The sequence below is a fragment of the Nyctereutes procyonoides genome, unplaced genomic scaffold (genome assembly GCF_905146905.1).
Source record: "Nyctereutes procyonoides isolate TBG_1078 unplaced genomic scaffold, NYPRO_anot_genome, whole genome shotgun sequence".
Lineage (NCBI taxonomy): Eukaryota > Metazoa > Chordata > Mammalia > Carnivora > Canidae > Nyctereutes > Nyctereutes procyonoides.
The window spans coordinates 17,778,292-17,796,390 of NW_026575052.1; the positions used below are offsets into that span (position 1 = coordinate 17,778,292).

An 18,099-nucleotide genomic window follows, 5' to 3' on the forward strand; every position below is an offset into this window, starting at 1 on the left:
AGGGTCTAGCAAGAAGTTCCCTACAATTCATGCAGCTATTTTTTGGTTCAAAAGTTGTGAATACTTCTCTGAAACACTGCTTAATACAATAGGACAAAGTCATCAGTGGAAGAATAGAGCATTTGAAAAGCATGGTTCAATACCTAGACTTCTGATGAAAATTCCTTTAGCAATCAGCAGTTACTCATAATGTTTCAATAAAGTATGTACCGGCTCAGTGGCCCGCTGGCACCAGATGTTACAGAGTATGACAAAACTTGGCAGGTAAGAGCACTTTCAGATAAAAGCTGTTTCTTGATCCTAAATAACACAGAAAATAAAATTTCTCTGTGACTATTGGCAGAGACAGACCAGTGGTAACTACCTTTCTTTCGTCTTTCTTCACTCCTTGATCTAGGTCTGTATGATTGTAAAGCTGTTTTTGCCTTTCTTTGCTTTCTCTTCATTGTGCGCCTTTTGTGAAATCTACTCCTGCATCCTTGCTAAGCTGTGGCTGTGACTGATGCATTCTGTGCCTCAAAAGGACAGCGTGCTCTGACAACCCACTCTGAAAGTCCTCACTTTAGTGACTGGATGTCGTACACTGGATCTGCAGGCAATCTAACACTAAATTCACCTTTAAACATTTTTTTTTGGTTAACTTTACTTGTAGATTAATTTGAAAACTCATGGTGTAATAGCCTGAGCTTTTTTTCTTTTTATCCTAAGATTATTTTACTTTGGAAGCTATTGGGTAGGAAATGCCAACTTTGTCCTGCAAAGACTTAAGTATTCTTTGCCCCTTCTGGAGACGTGGCCATTGAGACAGGCAAGGAAATTAACACACAAGTTTTATTTCCAGTTCAAGGATCATATTCCTTACTGTGAAGTGTCAATCAGGATTAAACATATAAGACTTCTTGTGTGGTCTGGACATTCATCTCTAAAAATTCATTGGTTTAAAAAAAACATTTACTCAAGGGGTGCCTTGGTGGCTCAATTGGTTAAGCATCTGACTCTTGGTTTTGGCTCAGGCCATGATCTCAGGGTGTGAGATCAAGCCCTGCGTTGGGCACCACACTCTGCATGGAGTCTGCTTGAGATTTTCCCTCTCCCTTTCACTCAGACCTTCCCCTCTCTGAAATAAAATCTTAAAAAAAAATGTACTCAAGACAGTACCCACTAAACATGCACCCCAGTCATGAGCTTCTTGGGCTTTTGTAGTCATTAAACTAATCACAGAAATATATGAAAAAATTACTAAAAGAAGCAAATTCAGAATTTTTAATTTGTTGAGGCATATAAAACATGGAAATTTGATTTTGTAGGGACCTAAAAAAGATATCTGAGGTCAACTTGTCATCATGGCTCAAAACTCAAATCATTCTCCAAACTCAAGAGATATAGCACACAAATCTTTAATTTCTAGAGTATACATTGTTTCCGTTAGATTTTAAAAAGATCACAAAACCAAAACACCAAAGTTCTTTTTATCTAATGCCAAGCCTATAAATTGTTAACATTGTTTATTAAGAATTCACAGTAATTGTCTTGCAGTTTGCAGATGCCAAGAAGTCATGGCAATAAAATTGTAGAATAGCGTTACATAGATTAAAAAAAAGGTAAAGTGCTTTGAAAAAAATTATTATAGAATAAATTACATTTTAAATCAGAATGACTGACAAGCTTACATGGAATATCTGGGCTTCTGTTTAGAACTGCTTGACCTTTAAAACTTCTAGCCAGCGAAGGCAGGGAAAAAACAGCAAAGACCAGCCAAGAGCATGGGACTGGTTCTGAGATGCGAGTACTCACTCCTTTTCTCTGGGCCTCAGAATTCTCATTAATGAAGTTAGAACAGATCATCTTTCTGGGATCTTAAAAAGCCCCCAACTCAAGGTCCCTTCTAATCATGAACAACACAGCCGACACCATTTTTGTGAGAGGGCATAACCCCCTTTGAAATTACTCCTGGAATCACGAGGCCTTCCTTCTGTCTTGTCTCATCAAGAGACAAGGTGACACATCCCTGAAACCAGAAAGCGCACTGCTCATCAGATAATAGCAGAACTATAAAAATGTTCAGAAGCAGACATTTAGGAGGTTCTTTTAATGCCTAATAATTACATGAAACATGACAAAGACAGACATAAAAGCTGTTAACAAGTCAAAGGAGACTTTTAAATCTTTTGTGATGTGAAATGTGGAAAATCTTTTGCTTTTTGTCAAAACTTTAGGTTGAACATTTCCCCCCATAAAAGGTACATCACACTTTATTTGTACATACTTTAGATGTTGGGATTCATAGGTTTCCTGCAATCCGTGGGCACTTGAGTGTTGATATCTTGTGGCTGAACTTGGGCTCGCAGGTGAGAGGTCACGACAGTATTGCAGATCCTAGGCGCTGCTCCTGACTTGCAGATACTCTTACCTCCACATTTGCATTTTCTACTCTATGTTTAACAACTAGCTTCAACATTCCCTGTGAAGGGTGTAATAGCTTCCACAAGATGGCTAAAGTTCATCTTCCATTACTAAAATTTATTATGGCTTTTACTTTAGTAAACAATTTGTAAAGTTTCCCACTAAGCTCAAAGATGAAAGACTCTACCTACAGCAATTAGCATTTTGACGGTAATAATGCCTGAAAAATAGTTCCATCCTCTTCCCATAGTGTACTGCCAAATAAGTGACTAAAAAACAAATGAGGCCTAATACCCATCTATACTTCAGTGAAGGCATACAGTATATGGCAGTTGAAGGCTGGCTTAACTAATACTGATCATCTGACTCTTTAGTTCTACCCCTGCAGAGACTGATCAAAAACCGATGATCCTAGACCATACTGAGACATGCCTTCACTAGATAAAGATTTACCATTCTGACTTTTCTCTGCATTTTGCATCTTTTTTAAATTCTGAGGAAATGTTGTTCTATATAAAGATCCTCTTTCTTTACTTGAAGAGAAAACTAGCCTCTGCAGATAAGTTTGGGTTCTCGACTGTGAAAAACAAAAACTATTTCATTCGTTTTAGCAGCCTGAACATTTAGAACCAAATTTGTTGTCCAAGCTTCACTTGCTATGTGGAGTTGCCTGAAGCTACGTAGTTCTGTGCTGTTTTAATGTTAAACGTCTTCTCTAAAGGCTCTATTTTGTAGGCCTCTTCATGCCCTTTTAAAAGAATATAGGATACAAATTTCAAAAACAAAAATATAGTTACAAGTGATTATAGTTAATGTAGTTAAGCATACTGTATTAGTTTCTATTATAATGTAGGTGTTAAAGATGGATTTAACAGCTGTTTTTATAACGGATATAATTTTACATAGAAAATATGCTATTTTCCTTCACCATCATGAAGAATGAGATCACAGTTATTATATTAAATATTTACTATGCTGTTCAAGTGTTGGCTGGCTACTAACTACTGGAAAGCCTATTCAACATAGCTACTGAAAGAATGTCTATCTAATCTGGCTCTGATTCTTTAGTTCAATAAATACTACATTCATTAAGTCTATCTTCCAAATTGTATTTTTAAAATAGGAAATTATGCTGACTTTAAAAAAAATTAAATCATGAATATACTGTCTACAGGTTTACATATCTCCTGGATATTATATACTTTAAAAAAATAAAAAATGTGATATAAGAAACATTTTGAAGGGGTAATTTTATATGTATCATATTTAAAGGTCTTAGTTTTCACTAACCTGAGAAAACCCATAGATGTGAGATCTCAAAAAAAAAAAAAAAAGTGAAATTCAGTGAAACTTCAATTTCTCATTTCATGAGAATTTACTACAAAAAATCAGAATGAGAATTTATCTCTTTTTAAATGGCATGTCTGTATTAGTTTTAATTTGTTAAACAGATTCCTTTCCATATATATCTTAAGTTCCAAAAGCTCAGTGCAATAACATGATTGAAGAATCATGTAACAATGTATATTTTAATATAAGACTTGTGTAGTGATTTAGAACATAAATAACACATAGTGAAAAATTCATCATAAACTAAATGCAACAACAAAAGGAAACAAAAGCTTGAGTACACATTACCAAGGTCTTTACAATAAGTTATAATGCGTAGTTCCATCACAGCATATTTGTATACAAAGCCACTAAGGTGAACACTGAAAGAAATCTGTCATGTAGGTCTTTAATTTTGATTTAATAAAGTTTGTACAGTATCAAATAATATCAAAAGTCTAAAAAAACACAATGAGTTTTCATATCATGTTTATAAATTATTGTTTATATACCATAAAAAAAACATAAGGTCAAAAGTGCAGTTTAAAAAAAAGTGGAAGTTGTTATTCTTGGTAAGAACTAGAAAAATGTATTGTCCCAAGTAAGAAGCAATCTGAGGGCTTTTACAGTTTCTTAGGAATTCTTCTTTAACTCTCATACAACCTTGGCTACCATATGCCATAACATAAACCAATACAAAGGGAGCAAAATCATCTTCTTATAAAAATAACAGGAAACACAAATCTGGTGATGAGAAATGCTGTAAAGAAACAGGCCTCCCCCAAAGTGAATGAATGGGTTACCACTGCATCTGACCAAATTTGGGAAATTTCAAAGGATTTCTAGAAGTTCTAATATTTTTCAAGTTTTTAGTCATAACTGGCAAGGGTGCATACATCCTAGGATTATGAAATCTTCTAGTATAAGACAAAATATGACTTAAAGGTGATAAATCATATCATCCACTGTTCACAAAAAATAAAGACTAAGGATCCAGTAATTAAAAGGCAGCAGTATAGAAATTAGTCAAGAAGAAACAGATGGGTGAAACAGAACTCTGGGTCTTCACTGGCACGTACCACAGTAATGAGTTATATTTTGACAAATTCTAGAACAAACGCCTGTATTGAAATATGTGTGGTACATTAACCATTTATATTTATGTAAGAAACCAAAATGGTAAAATCACGGACTTATAAAACAAATTAAATTTAGAGAAAAGAAAAACAAAAGGAATGCAGAGACAGATCTTATTTTTAAACTTGTGGGATCAAAATGTTGACAAGCTGTATGAATCCAGAGCAGTATTCGTTGCTAAGCCTAACAGGCAGCCTGTGCCTGGCTCAGCACCAGCACGCCCCTCTTCAAATGCTCTTTCACTGGAACTCTGTGTGTGTGACACCAAGCAATAAGTGACTATTATTTTGTTCATGGACTGGAGTAGGTCCCTTGGTTGGTTTAACATACAGGCTGCCTGAGACAATAAAAGCGTCACCATTACAGTAGGTTAGTGGGAATGAAGGTCTTCCTGGTTCTGACAGAAGAGTATGGGTGCTCTGTAGGCTGCGTACGTACACACTTAGTAATTCATGTCCCCTCTAGTAGAAGATTAAAAATCGATGGATATGGATGCTTGTGCAGAATCCTCTCGCCCCCTGACGTAAATTTCACAAGGAATCTCCTCCATTACTCTGTCTTCTAGGGCCTGTTCGGGGCACTCGTGTGCCTGTTTGAAAGTGTAGCTACTCTTTTTGAAGGTGCTGTTAAACGTTTTCATTGGCTGTGGTTGTGCAAAGTCATTTCGGAAAGGCAGTTCCATGGAACTCAGGTTGGTCCTGCTCTGTTTGACACTGGATGCTTGCGACCCACAGTGATGGTCGTGAATGCACCGGGAGGCAGTGGAAGAGCGCCGCATCTTCTGGTAGCTGTCCAGTTCTTCTGACAAGTCGGCTAGGTCTGCAGAAATCTCTTTGTCCCTTAGTGAGAACAGTTCATAATGAGGAGGATCAAACACTTCCTGAAATCCAGTTTTATTAAACGCAGTTTTGCAAGCCATGACCTTTTTTCGAGGCTGTTTCACTTGTACTAAAATAGAAATAATGAGAAGGACCAAGACAATCCCTGATGTGATGCCAATAATTGTTCCATGGGTTTTAGTGACTTGTTCAAACAGTCCTGCTTTTTTCTTTTCTGCAGAAAGAGAAACAACAAGGCTTTCAAAATTCATTAATGAGTCCTGTCATGAATTGGTAAGGGATTTTTAGGTAAAGCAGGACATGTGGGTCAAATACACTACAGATGATACCATTAAAAATGTGTTTTTTTTTTATTTTTTATTTTTTATTTATTTATTTATGATAGTCACAGAGAGAGAGAGAGAGAGAGAGAGAGAGAGAGAGAGACTGGCAGAGACACAGGCAGAGGGAGAAGCAGGCTCCATGCACCGGGAGCCCAACATGGGATTCGATCCCGGGTCCCTAGGATCATGCCCTGGGCCAAAGGCAGGCGCCAAACCGCTGCGCCACCCAGGGATCCCTGTTTTGTTTTTTTTTTTTTTTAAGATTTTATTTATTTATTCATGAGAGACACAGAGAGACAGAGACATAGGCAGAGGGAGAAGCAGGCTCCCTGCAGGGAGCTCGACACAGGACTTGATCCCAGGACCCCGGAATCATGACCTGAGCCAAAGGCAGATGCTCAACCAATGAGCCACCCAGGTGTCCCAAAAATTCGGTTTTTATTATTTATTTATTTATTTATCTATTTTTAAAGATTTTTATTTATTTATTAATGAGAGACAGAGAGAGAGAGAGAGAGGCAGAGATACAGGCAGAGGGAGAGGCAGGCTGCATGCGGGGAGCCCGACGTGGGACTCGATCCTGGGACTTCAGGATCAGGCCCTGGGCTGAAGGCGATGCTAAACCGCTGAGCCACCCGGGCTGCCCAAAAATTCAGTTTTTAAACAAATAAAACAATCCTATGATGATTTCCAGTTTAACTAACCAATCACAATATAGTTAGATTACATAAAAGAAAAAAGACTTGGTTCTTTACTCAGAAGGTACATGAAGGCCTACAATTTGCAAACCAAACTAAAAACACGAATCTAGGGGTGCCTGGGTGGCTCAGTCAGTTAAGCGTCTACCTTCAGCTCAGGTCATGACCTCAGGGTCCTGGGATGGAGCCCCACGTAGGGCTCCCTGCTCAGTGGGGAGTCTGCTTGTTCCCCTCCTTTTGACCCTCCACTCACTCATGCTTACTCTTTCAAATAGGCAAAATCTTATAAAAAATAAAAACAAAATAAAAACATGAATGTAAAGAAAATGCTAAAAGAAACACTTTTGTTCTAACAAGTGAGCTTTCTGCTCTGTGGTATGTTTGGCCACCTTTAAGTACATCCACGGTATTTCTACTGATGGCCGTCAGCAAGAGGGGACTAATGTAATCAGGCTAACCCATCGAGGTATTCATCGCAACCTACCATTTGAATGATTACCTGAAAATACTTCATGTCAAGTACTTAAGACAGTTCTATCAGATCACATTAATTTTTCATAGTAAGATATTTACTCAACTCTCAGGGAATAGAAGGCAGGTAAACTGTAGGACTGAGACAGTGATTTGATAATGTCTGTAGATATTCAACTATTACCACAAGTCATATTTACCTGAGACAGACACTGGAAATATAGTAGAGGAAATTTTATAAAATTAAACAAAGCAGTTTTTTTTTTTTAAGATTTTATTTATTTATTCATGAGGGACACAGAGAGAGGTAGAGACACAGGCAGAGGGAGAGGCAGGCTCCCTATGGGGAGCCCAATGTGGGACTCGATCCTGGGACTCCAGGATCACGCCCTGAGCCACCGAGGCGTCCCAGCAGTTCTTTTAAGTCTGCTTTTACTGCTTTTTAAGATTGAATCCATCAATGTTTATTAAATATTATTTCTATATAATTTTTAAAATACTACTACTCTAGGTTACTTTCTAAATTATTCTGAGAATAAAATATCTTTACAATATGAATAAGAAAATAATGCAGGAAATACTACGGCAGACTTTTGAACAATTTAAGATAAAAAACATAGTTTGTAAAAAAAAAAAGAATGCTTTCATTGAGAATAAGTATTTTTCCTTGCATTCACCACATTCTAGAAGTCTATGATCCATTTAAAAGAACATTTATATTATGTGTTTCCATTTCTGCCAAAGCAGCTATGCTGAGCACAGTTACAGAAAAGGATATTTTAAGTCTTTCTTAATGAAGGGCAATGGCTACTCTTCTCTCAGAAAGGTTGGACTTTGCCAGCGCACTTACCTTTACAGTGATTTTCATCCCAAGGGTACGCACAGTTCTGAACACCATTACAGACTAAAGAATTATTGATGCACATGTTGCTGTGGCAAAAGAAAGTGCTACCTGTGCAGGGAGCTGGAGGAAAGAAGAAAAGTTTGTCACTAAGAACTCATTCCAGTGCATTTATGTTTAAACTTGTTCCACAAATACACCCCATACTGTAGAAATAGTAAGACAAAGGCCAAAGCTGTCTGATATGGTCTCATGTGAAAACTTTTTTTTTTTATCGTGTAAAAACTTTACTTAAGCTGGGTGCCAAATGTCATTTCTAATATAATGAGAATATGAATATAGTTACCATGGTGCTTATGGAGCTAGTACATAGCCTGGTAAATTTTTTTCAACATGTTAAAAGAGAATGTTGGGGAGGGTGTGGAGACACTGGGGCCCTTGGTGCACTGCTGGGGGAAATGTCAAATGAATGGTACAGCTGCTCTGGTAAACAGTACAGAGTTTCCTCAGAAATGCACACAGATTACCATATGTTTCAGCACTTCCCCTTCTAGGTTCATACCCAAACAACTGGAAGCAGGAACTCAAACACTTAGTACACCAATGTTCATGGCAGCATTATTCAGAGCTCACAGCAGCATTATTCCACCAAAAGGTGGAGACAACCTAAATAAATGTCGTTGATGGATGAATGGATAACCTTTGATATGTATATACCTCACTGTGGTATATACATATCAAACGGAATATTATTCAGGGTTAAAATTCAGAAGGAAATTCTGACAAATGCTACAACAAGGAAGAATCTTGAAGACAGTATGCTTGAAAGCAGCCAGACACAAAAGAACAAATATTCTATGATTTCAGGTATATGAGGTACCTGAAGCAGTCAAATCATTGAGAGAAAAAAGAGAACAATAACTACCAGGGCCCTGTGGGAGAGGGGGTGTCTAATGGGACAGAGTTTCAGTCAGGGATGATAAAAAAGTTCTGGAGATGGATAGTGGTGGTTGCACAAAGATATGAATGTACACAATGCCACTGAACTATGCACTTAAAATTGGTTAAAATGGCAAATTTCATGTTATGTAGATTTTACCAGAAAAAAAATCACTTCCTAGGATTTCAAAATTAAAAGTTTTTAAAACAGTAAAGATATATGGAATGTATACCATGTAACTTTGTATTTTGTATAAACTGCTCTTTCAGCCTGAAATGTCTCTTCCTTTCCCTTCCCTGGTCAACATTTGGTCACCTTTCAAGATCATCCAAAATGCGGCCCTCTGACTCCTGTGTTCCTGTCATACTCTAGATGTGCTTCTTTGTAACACTTCTCCTTGTATATGTAAGTATTTGTTACACTAGATTATGACTTGGTGTTTTTACTTCTGTTAATAAGTAAAGTCCTAGACTGGATATAAAAGTACCAACATAGTAATAATACGTATTTCGTGGTAAAGATACACACACAAGAATCTGAAAGTCAAGAAGCATGACAGCTTTTCTCTCACATTGACAGAAGCACCTAAAAAAAAAATCAACGAATCATGTGACTTCCAAAAATATAATCGAGCAAAATGTACTTCCTGTCTAAAATATTCTACATTTAAGATACATGTCTCATCAAGGAAGGAAAACTGAGTGCCACTCTCTACTATACTAACAGACCTCAAATATTTTTTATATTTTCTTTTTAAAAGTTTCTTTTCAAGATGAAAAGAAAAATCTAAAATTTTACAGGACTAATAACTGGATTTTCTCTTCTAAATATTATCTTTAAAAAATAAACAAACAATGAATCTTATCAAATCAATTAATTTAGTATTTTTTTTCCCTCTAAAGAGAAAGCTCTCTCTTGAGGTTATAATCACAGGAAGCTTTAGAATACCTAACCACACTGTCCAATTGCATTATCAGTAGTAAAACTGACAGTTTGGTCAACAAACAGTTTAGTATCCACTTGTTTGACCCCCTTTGTCTACTTCTCAATTTGGCTCTGAAAATGGGCTGTAAAAATAGGTGTTTACTGGGACCCCAGGAAACCCTAAAACACAATGTGATATTTATCAAATATTTATTAGTCTTATAATATAGGTCAATGGACAACATGCACAATACCACTGGTCATCAGGGAAATGCAAATCAAAACCACAATGAGGTATCACTTTACCTGTCAGAATGGCTATTATCAAAAGGACAAGAAATAAGTGTCAGTGGAGACACGGAAAAAAGAGAACCCTTGTGCACTGTTGGCGGGAATGCAAACTGGTGCAGCTACTGTGGAAATATTATGGAGCTTCCTTAAAAAGTTAAAAATAGAATTACCATATAATTCAGCAATTTCACTCTTTACCCGAAGAAAATGAAAACACTAATTAAAAAGATATACACACCCCTCTGTTCATTACAGCATTATTTACAATAGCCAAGATAAGGTAGCAGCCTAAGTGTTCGTCTGTGGATGAATGGATAAAGATGTGGCACATATGTAAAATGGAATATTACTGAGCCACAAAAATGAATGAAATCTTGCCATTTGCGACAACATGGATGGACCTAAGGTGTACTGCTAGGTGAAATAAGGTAGAGAAAGACAAATATGTATGATTTCACTTATATATGGAATCTAAAAACAAAACAAATGTACAAACAAAACAGAAAGACTCACAGATACAGAGAATAAACTGATGGTTGCCAGAGGGAAGGGGGTGGGGAGACCGGACAAAGTAGGGGAAGGGGAGTAAGAGGAACAGTCTTCCAGTTATAAAATAGATAAGTCATCGGGAAGTAGCGTACAGCACAGGAAATATAGTTGACAATATTGTAACAACTCTGGATAGTGACAGATAGAACCTAGACTTACTGTGGTGGTCATTTCATAATATATGTAAATATCAAATCAGTAAAACTAATACCATACTGAATGTCAATTATTCTTCAATTACAACAAAATAAAAAAAAAATCCAAGATTGGGGATCCCTGGGTGGCGCAGCGGTTTGGCGCCTGCCTTTGGCCCAGGGCGCGATCCTGGAGACCCGGGATCGAATCTCACATCGGGCTCCCGGTGCATGGAGCCTGCTTCTCCCTCTGCCTGTGTCTCTGCCTCTCTCTCTCTCTCTGTGACTATCATAAAAAAAAAAAAAAAAAAAAAAAAAAAAAAATCCAAGATTGCTTTGCAATGAGAGAGCAAACGTAATCTTTCCTTAAGGTGGAATCCCCAAAAAGTAATATTCACCTGAGTTCCAGTTCAGTAGGCTAATAACCTGTGGTCAATCACTATGAACTAGGATTTGTCCATCCCTTCTTCCTCCCCACTGTAAACTGAGTTCAGGCATGAGTTTTTTTCTATATACAATTAAATATTCTCTGCACAAAACTTTTAGGCTTGCTAATTTGCTGATTACTTAACCCACTCCAGTTCAAGTATAATAACCCCTAGGTGGCTCTCATGACTCAAGAATCTAAAATAAAATAGCTAAGAACTATAACTTGGGAAATAGTGCTATGAAGCAGAGAGAAGAAGAAAAAAGGACTATAATTAATAAAAATTGTTTCTGTTATTAGTTAACCTCCTACTTTAAGATTTTAACTAACTTCCTGGGTCTCTACTTCCTCTTTTTAAACGAATGGGATGGACTACAGGGTACTTCAGACTTCTTCTAAAATCAATGAGACTATGAAATTAGTGGTTTCAATCATGTTGATGCTTCTATTCTCAGAAGAATCAGGTATATAACCAGTAAGGAATTTACCCAGAGACTGAGCCCCTTATGTGGTATCATTTAAACCATTAAGTATTTCATGGTTCTTAAGAAATGCTCGATGGTTTCAAAGCTTATTGTAAGGACGAAAGGTATCAGTTACATAAAGAAGCCGTCAGGTTGAGGACAGAAAAGCAAATGAAAAGGTATGGTGGCATCTTATTTAAGTACAAAATTAGCTAGTGTATCCACCTCAGTTTTGTCATACAGATCATAAAATTCTATCACCCCCCTGTGTGCACTATAATAGAACCAATGGCCTAGAGAACACACAGCATTCTTTAATTCTTCACTTTTGAAAACTGTGGAGTTTCCTCTTTGGTTTACATATTACAGCATGGTTCTATCATATCCTCTATCACATTACCTGTTGGCCTCTAATTTGAGCAGTCCTATCCAGTTCACAGATGAGGAGACAGGGAACAGAAGCTATTTTCACGGCAGGCTGGGTGAAGTTTTAAGCAGCACTGTGGCTTCTAGGTATTCGGATTTTGAGTCGAACTATCATTAGCTCTTAAGTTTATCTATAGAACATTGTGTGACCACATTCTGATGTCTCTTTATGGCTTCAAAGGGGCAAAAAAGACAGGTTTTTCTGGCAAGTTTTTTACTGATTGAACAGTGAATAGAAAGCAGTCTCAGTTTTTATTACAGAATTCTTTACAACTGCTCACCACATTGTTTAAGGCGATCAGAAAGCAGCACTGAGGGATCCCTGGGTGGCTCAGTGGTTTGGTGCCTGCCTTTGGCCCAGGTTGTGATCCTGGAGTTCCGGGATTGAGTCCCACGTCAGGCTCCCTGCATGGAGCCTGCTTCTCCCTCTGCCTGTGTCTTTGCCTCTCTCTCTCTGTGTGTCTCTCATGAATAAATAAATAAAATCTTAAAAAAAAAAAAAAAGAAAGCAACACTGACAAAGTCAGATACTGTTTTGTAGAAATGTATGATATTCATAATTACAGTTGTATTAAGCTCTATGGATTTTCAGTAGATAAGCACAGCTGTTTATAAAGAGAATCCAAGTATCAGTTACTGACATGGGATATTAATGACATACTTCAGTTAAAAACTATAAAAATGGCTGAATTATAGGAATTTATAAGTAAAGGACAAAGAGTATTGCAAAGATAGTGCCAGTTATGAACTGTTTTCTACTTAAAGCCTGAGGATTTTCTACTTTCCCCCTTTCCTCCCTGCTGGGTCATAGCATGAGAAAGAAGAAGGGTTAGGATTTCAGTTTCCCTCCCCTTCTCATGAGATATGGCAATGATGCTGAAAGATGGCCTATTCTTCAATGAGGCCTGCAGGGGCCCCGTAGGCAGTGTGTCACTGAGAATCACATTATGGATTTATTCTAACAAAAATAACTTCTGCTGCTTTCACAGCTGTAGTCCTAGAAATTATTTTCCTAAAACCATATCCTGTCTTAAAGAGTGAGACATATACTAGTACTCAGTGCTTGGGAAGAAGTCAAACAAACTGACTGCTATTCTAGATCATTCATTTTAGCCAACTTACGTTATTTTAGTTCTGGCATCTATGATGGGTAGGTATTAAGTGAGTGTCTCATGCAGAATTAGTCCACCTTTATAAGTCTTTTCTAAAATGTTGATTGTTTTCATGAATGGATCATAACAGTTACAAATCATTAATACCTTAGAGAAAAACAAAAGAGTTTCAATAGTTTGATTTAATGATGAGCATGTAAAAATGTACTGTTTGGAGCTCTCTAATGTGCCTATTACAAGGAGACTTCCAAACTGGGACTTTTGTTTCATAAAAACTTACAAAATCCTTTATTTTGATCATATACACGTGTATATATGTATATATATGTATACACACATATATGACATATATATATACACACACACACACATATACACACACAGACATATACCTTTTTATTTGGAAGGATGGTTTTCTTGTTCTTCGTGGATAATAAAGCTAAATTAAGGATATGGAGCTAAGTCTACTGCAACTTTTAACTCAGTCTTGTATTTAGTGATTATTGTAAAGACATCACTTGAGGGAGGCTTTTCATCTGTTTACTTCTCATATCTGTACTGATGGAGAAATCATTAATGTATATAGAGAAATACCTTAACTAAGACACATTAGAGAAGAATTTTGCATTTAAGGTTTAGATCAGTGCTGCCCAAAATAAATATAATGTGAGCCAAAATGTGAGGAAGTAGACACATTAAAAAGCAACAGGAGGAATTAATTTTACTAATAGCTTATTTAACCCAATATATCTGTGCAGAGAAGTGTTACTATAGCAGGACTGAGGTCGCTCCCTTTAGAAGGGTCTGTGTGCAAGGTCTGCCCTTAGCTTTGGCAACTGGGAACTTGGCTTTCCTCCATTCCCAGATGATAAGGTTCACAGGGCCTAGAGTTTGCGTGAACAATGTCATTTATGTCAAATACCTTCTTTCCTGCTATGAGTCTACAATTTTGGTACAGGCAAGGCTGAGAGTGCCTATGTGACTGGCTCCCAATAAAAATCTTGGGTGCTGAGCTCTAACAGGCTTCTCTCCACAAAACACTGTGCATGTTACTGCATTTTTTCATTGTTGGAGAAATGCACATGCATAGTGTGCTCTTCATGGGAGGGAGTGAGTGTTAAGGAAGCCCAAGCGAGGATTTCTCCAGAATCAGACAGTAATTCTCCTTTGTTTATCCCATATCCTTTCAGTCTCAAAAATCTTAGCATAAGTATTCAAATACATGCTGATTCCTGTGACTCTTTCTAACAAATCACCTAACATTTGGGTGGTATTCAGGAGCTTTGAAACAATACCCAAAATATTTTCATTTAACACATATGAAACATTATTCATGAGATATTTTACATTATTTCATTCCACTTCTTTCAAACCCAGGATCTATCTTTATAATTATCGCACATGTCAGTTGAGATGGGCCACATTATGAGTGTTCAGCAGCTACCCGTGGCTGATGGGTACTCCTGGAAAGCACAGATGTAAGATGCTGGGAAGAAGTAAACCAAGGAGAAAGGAAGACAGCTGAAACGCTTTCTTGCTAACCGAAACTCTATCTTTGTATCAAGCACTGCTTTGTAGTCATTTGAAATAGTGAAGCAGCCTTACATAGCTGTTTTAAGTGTGAAAAGTTGATAAAATCTTTTTTGAAACTGCTTAGATTCATAGGGCAACAAGAAGCAGCAACACAGTTTACTCACGGTAAATATCACTGCTGAGCTCTTGACATTTCCAGCTACTTGAGAAACTCACTAAATCCAAAATAACTGGATTAAAAATCCAAATAACTTTTCCCTCTTATCTCTCCAATTTTCATTTTCCAAGTCAGACGGCAGCTATAGGTATCTTTGACCCATTCTGTTACTTTTGTCTGCTCAGTCACCAAATCCTGTTGATGCTACGTCCACAAGTCTCTCTTCTGTCACTGCTTCGGTTCAGACTGTCCTGGTCCCCCCATACCCCCAGGGCTCCCCACTATGGAAGTCAGCTTCCCTCCTACAAAGCCTCTACACCACAACCGAAGCATGGCTCTGATTGTCATTCTGTAGTATGAAACCCTTCAATACTCCCCAATGCCTTTAATATGAACTCTAATTTTAGCCTTTAATTTAAAGGCCTTCTAACTCTAGTTTTAATCTCTTTCTTGACTCATTTTTCTCTCTTCTTTCTTCTATTACTTCTTGTGATCCAGATAAGCCTGGGCTCTATGCATTTTATTCACTCTGTAGCCTCTGTTTGGAATAATAACTTCAATTATTCAACATTTCTACCTTCTAAAACCTACCTGTCCTCAAGAATAAACCCAAGTCCCTACCTTAACTACTTGCTCCATAATCAGTGCTGCCTGCTAGAAGTAACCTGCATATTTAATCAGGAAGCACTTCATTTTCTGTCTCAGTCTTTGTCATAGTCATTCCTGCAACTGCCTCATTTGCATATAAGTTACCTCACCTAAGTGACTATAATAAGATCTTTTAGAGCAGGGACTGTTCCATCCATTTTTGTGTCTTCATAGCAAATACAGTATCTTGTAAGATAAATGTTAAATAAATGAATGGAAGGCAGGTAGGAAGGGTGGTTGGCTAAATAGGTTTCATAACCCAGCTAGCCATTTGGCAATTCATCAAGTCTTTTAAAATTATAGATAGAAGAGTTCAGCTATAGCAAAAGCTTGTATAGGTCACATACCATTCATGAATTTAACATAGAATCCATGGAATAGTAATATAATATCTTGAAATTATAAGTAAAGGGAAAAATTACTAATTCCTAAATTTCTTTTTTAATTTAATTCAATTTTTTAAAAATATTTTATTTTTTATTTATTCATGAGAGACACACACACACAGAGAGAGAGAGAGAGAGAGAGAGAGAGAGAGAGAGAGAGGCAGAGACACAGGCAGAGGGAGAAGCAGGTCCCATGCAGGGAGCCTGATGTGGGACTCGATCCTGGGTCTCCAGGATCACACCCCGGCCTGCAGGCGGCACTAAACCGCTGCGCCACCAGGGCTGCCCCTAAATTTATTTTTTTTTAAAAATATTTTATTTATTTATTCATGAGAGATACAGAGAGACACAGGCAGAGGGAGAAACAGGCTCCATGCAGGGAGCACGATGTGCTCCCGGGTCTCCAGTATCACACCCTAGACTGAAGGTGGTGCTAAACCACTGAACCACCCGGGCTGCCCCTAAGTCCTAAATTTCTTAAGAAAAATATCTGAGGGATCCCTGGGTGGCACAGCAGTTTGGCACCTGCCTTTGGCCCAGGGCGGGATCCTGGAGACCCGGGATCGAGTCCCACGTCGGGCTCCCGGTGCATGGAGCCTGCTTCTCCCTCTGCCTGTGTCTCTGCCTCTCTCTCTCTCTGTGTGTGACTATCATTAAAAAAAAAAAAAGAAAAAAAGAAAAAAAGAAAAATATCTGATAGTATCTTACTCTTACATCTTTATATTTACAAATTTTGATTTGCATAAATCATAGTTTACCATGTTACTGTATTCATTAGTGAGTATATAAAAGTGAAAATATTTCCTTCTGAGGATAATATAGAAGATCTACCATTTATTTTTATTTTTTTAAATTTTTTTTAAATTTTTTAAAATTTATTTATTTATGATAGTCACAGAGAGAGAGAGAGAGAGAGAGAGAGAGAGAGGCAGAGACACAGGCAGAGGGAGAAGCAGGCTCCATGCACCGGGAGCCTGATATGGGATTCGATCCCGGGTCTCCAGGATCGCGCCCTGAGCCAAAGGCAGGCGCCAAACCGCTGTGCCACCCAGGGATCCCTACCATTTATTTTTAAAATATATGTGATGTGAACATATACCTTCAACTACACTGGGGCAGTTTGGATGAGTCATTAAATGGTAATTTTCTTCGAACAGAAGTGGCCATGAGGAAAGGGACTAGTTGAGAGAGACTAATCATTCAGCACTGTCCAAATGCAGATTAAAATTAAATCAAGCCAAAAACATGATGGTATTTTTGAAGGCCATTTTTAAAAAAATCAAAGCTAATGTAATATTATTTGCACTTATGACAAATAAAATCAATAAAACAGTCATTTGGACTTTTATAGGAGATAGGCAATAGAACCAATTTTTTTCCTAGAATTCGTTCATGTGAATTATCAGAAGTTTAAGGGAAGGATCCTAAAATCTGTCCTCAAGAGTGTCTCCACTTTTAAGCTAGGTCAGGATCTATACATGAGCTACCCCATTCTTTAATATGAAAAGGTTCTCACATGCCCACAAAATAGTAAAAATGACTTTTATTTTTTTAATTTTAATTTTTAAAATATTTTATTTATTCACAAGAGACACACACACAGAGAGAGAGAGGCAGAGACACAAGCAAAGGGAGAAGTAGGCTCCATGGAGGGAGCCCAATGTGGAACTTGATCCTGGGACTCCGGTGGAAGGGAGGTGCTCAGCCACTAAGCCACCCAGGCATCCTGTAAAGATGACTTTTAAAGACATAACTAACTCATAAAAAGACAAAACCCCATTATAACCACAAAGAAAATATCTAAAGAATATACACAAATGGAAATTCAAATGTGTTGCCACAAAAAACTCGATTAACCACAAAGTAATAATGAAGGAAATGAGGGACAAAAAGCTTTAAGACATTTAGAAAACAAACAGCCAAAGGGCAGAAGTCCTTCCTTCTTACTAATTACTAAAAATCTAAATGAGTTAAACCCTCTATTCAAAAAGCAGAGATTGAAAAAAAAAAAAAAAGCAGAGATTGACAGAATAGATAATAAAACCCTCCTACAAGGTCCAATTATAC

At 37.4% G+C, this 18,099-nt stretch overlaps 1 protein-coding gene across 2 annotated transcripts in view; it reads right to left on the reverse strand.

Moving 5' to 3' along the window:
• Positions 1 to 1,319: 1,319 nt before the first annotated feature.
• NETO2 (neuropilin and tolloid like 2) overlaps positions 1,320 to 18,099 on the reverse strand; it is a 57,575-nt gene continuing 40,795 nt past the window's right edge. For both annotated transcript variants that reach the window (XM_055331080.1, XM_055331078.1), the window contains 2 exons: positions 8,051 to 8,164; positions 1,320 to 5,922 (listed from right to left, as the gene is read on the reverse strand). In XM_055331080.1, the coding sequence (XP_055187055.1) occupies positions 5,342 to 5,922; positions 8,051 to 8,164 (695 nt within the window). In that variant the 3' untranslated portion in view covers positions 1,320 to 5,341. The remainder of the gene's footprint in view (positions 5,923 to 8,050; positions 8,165 to 18,099) is intronic.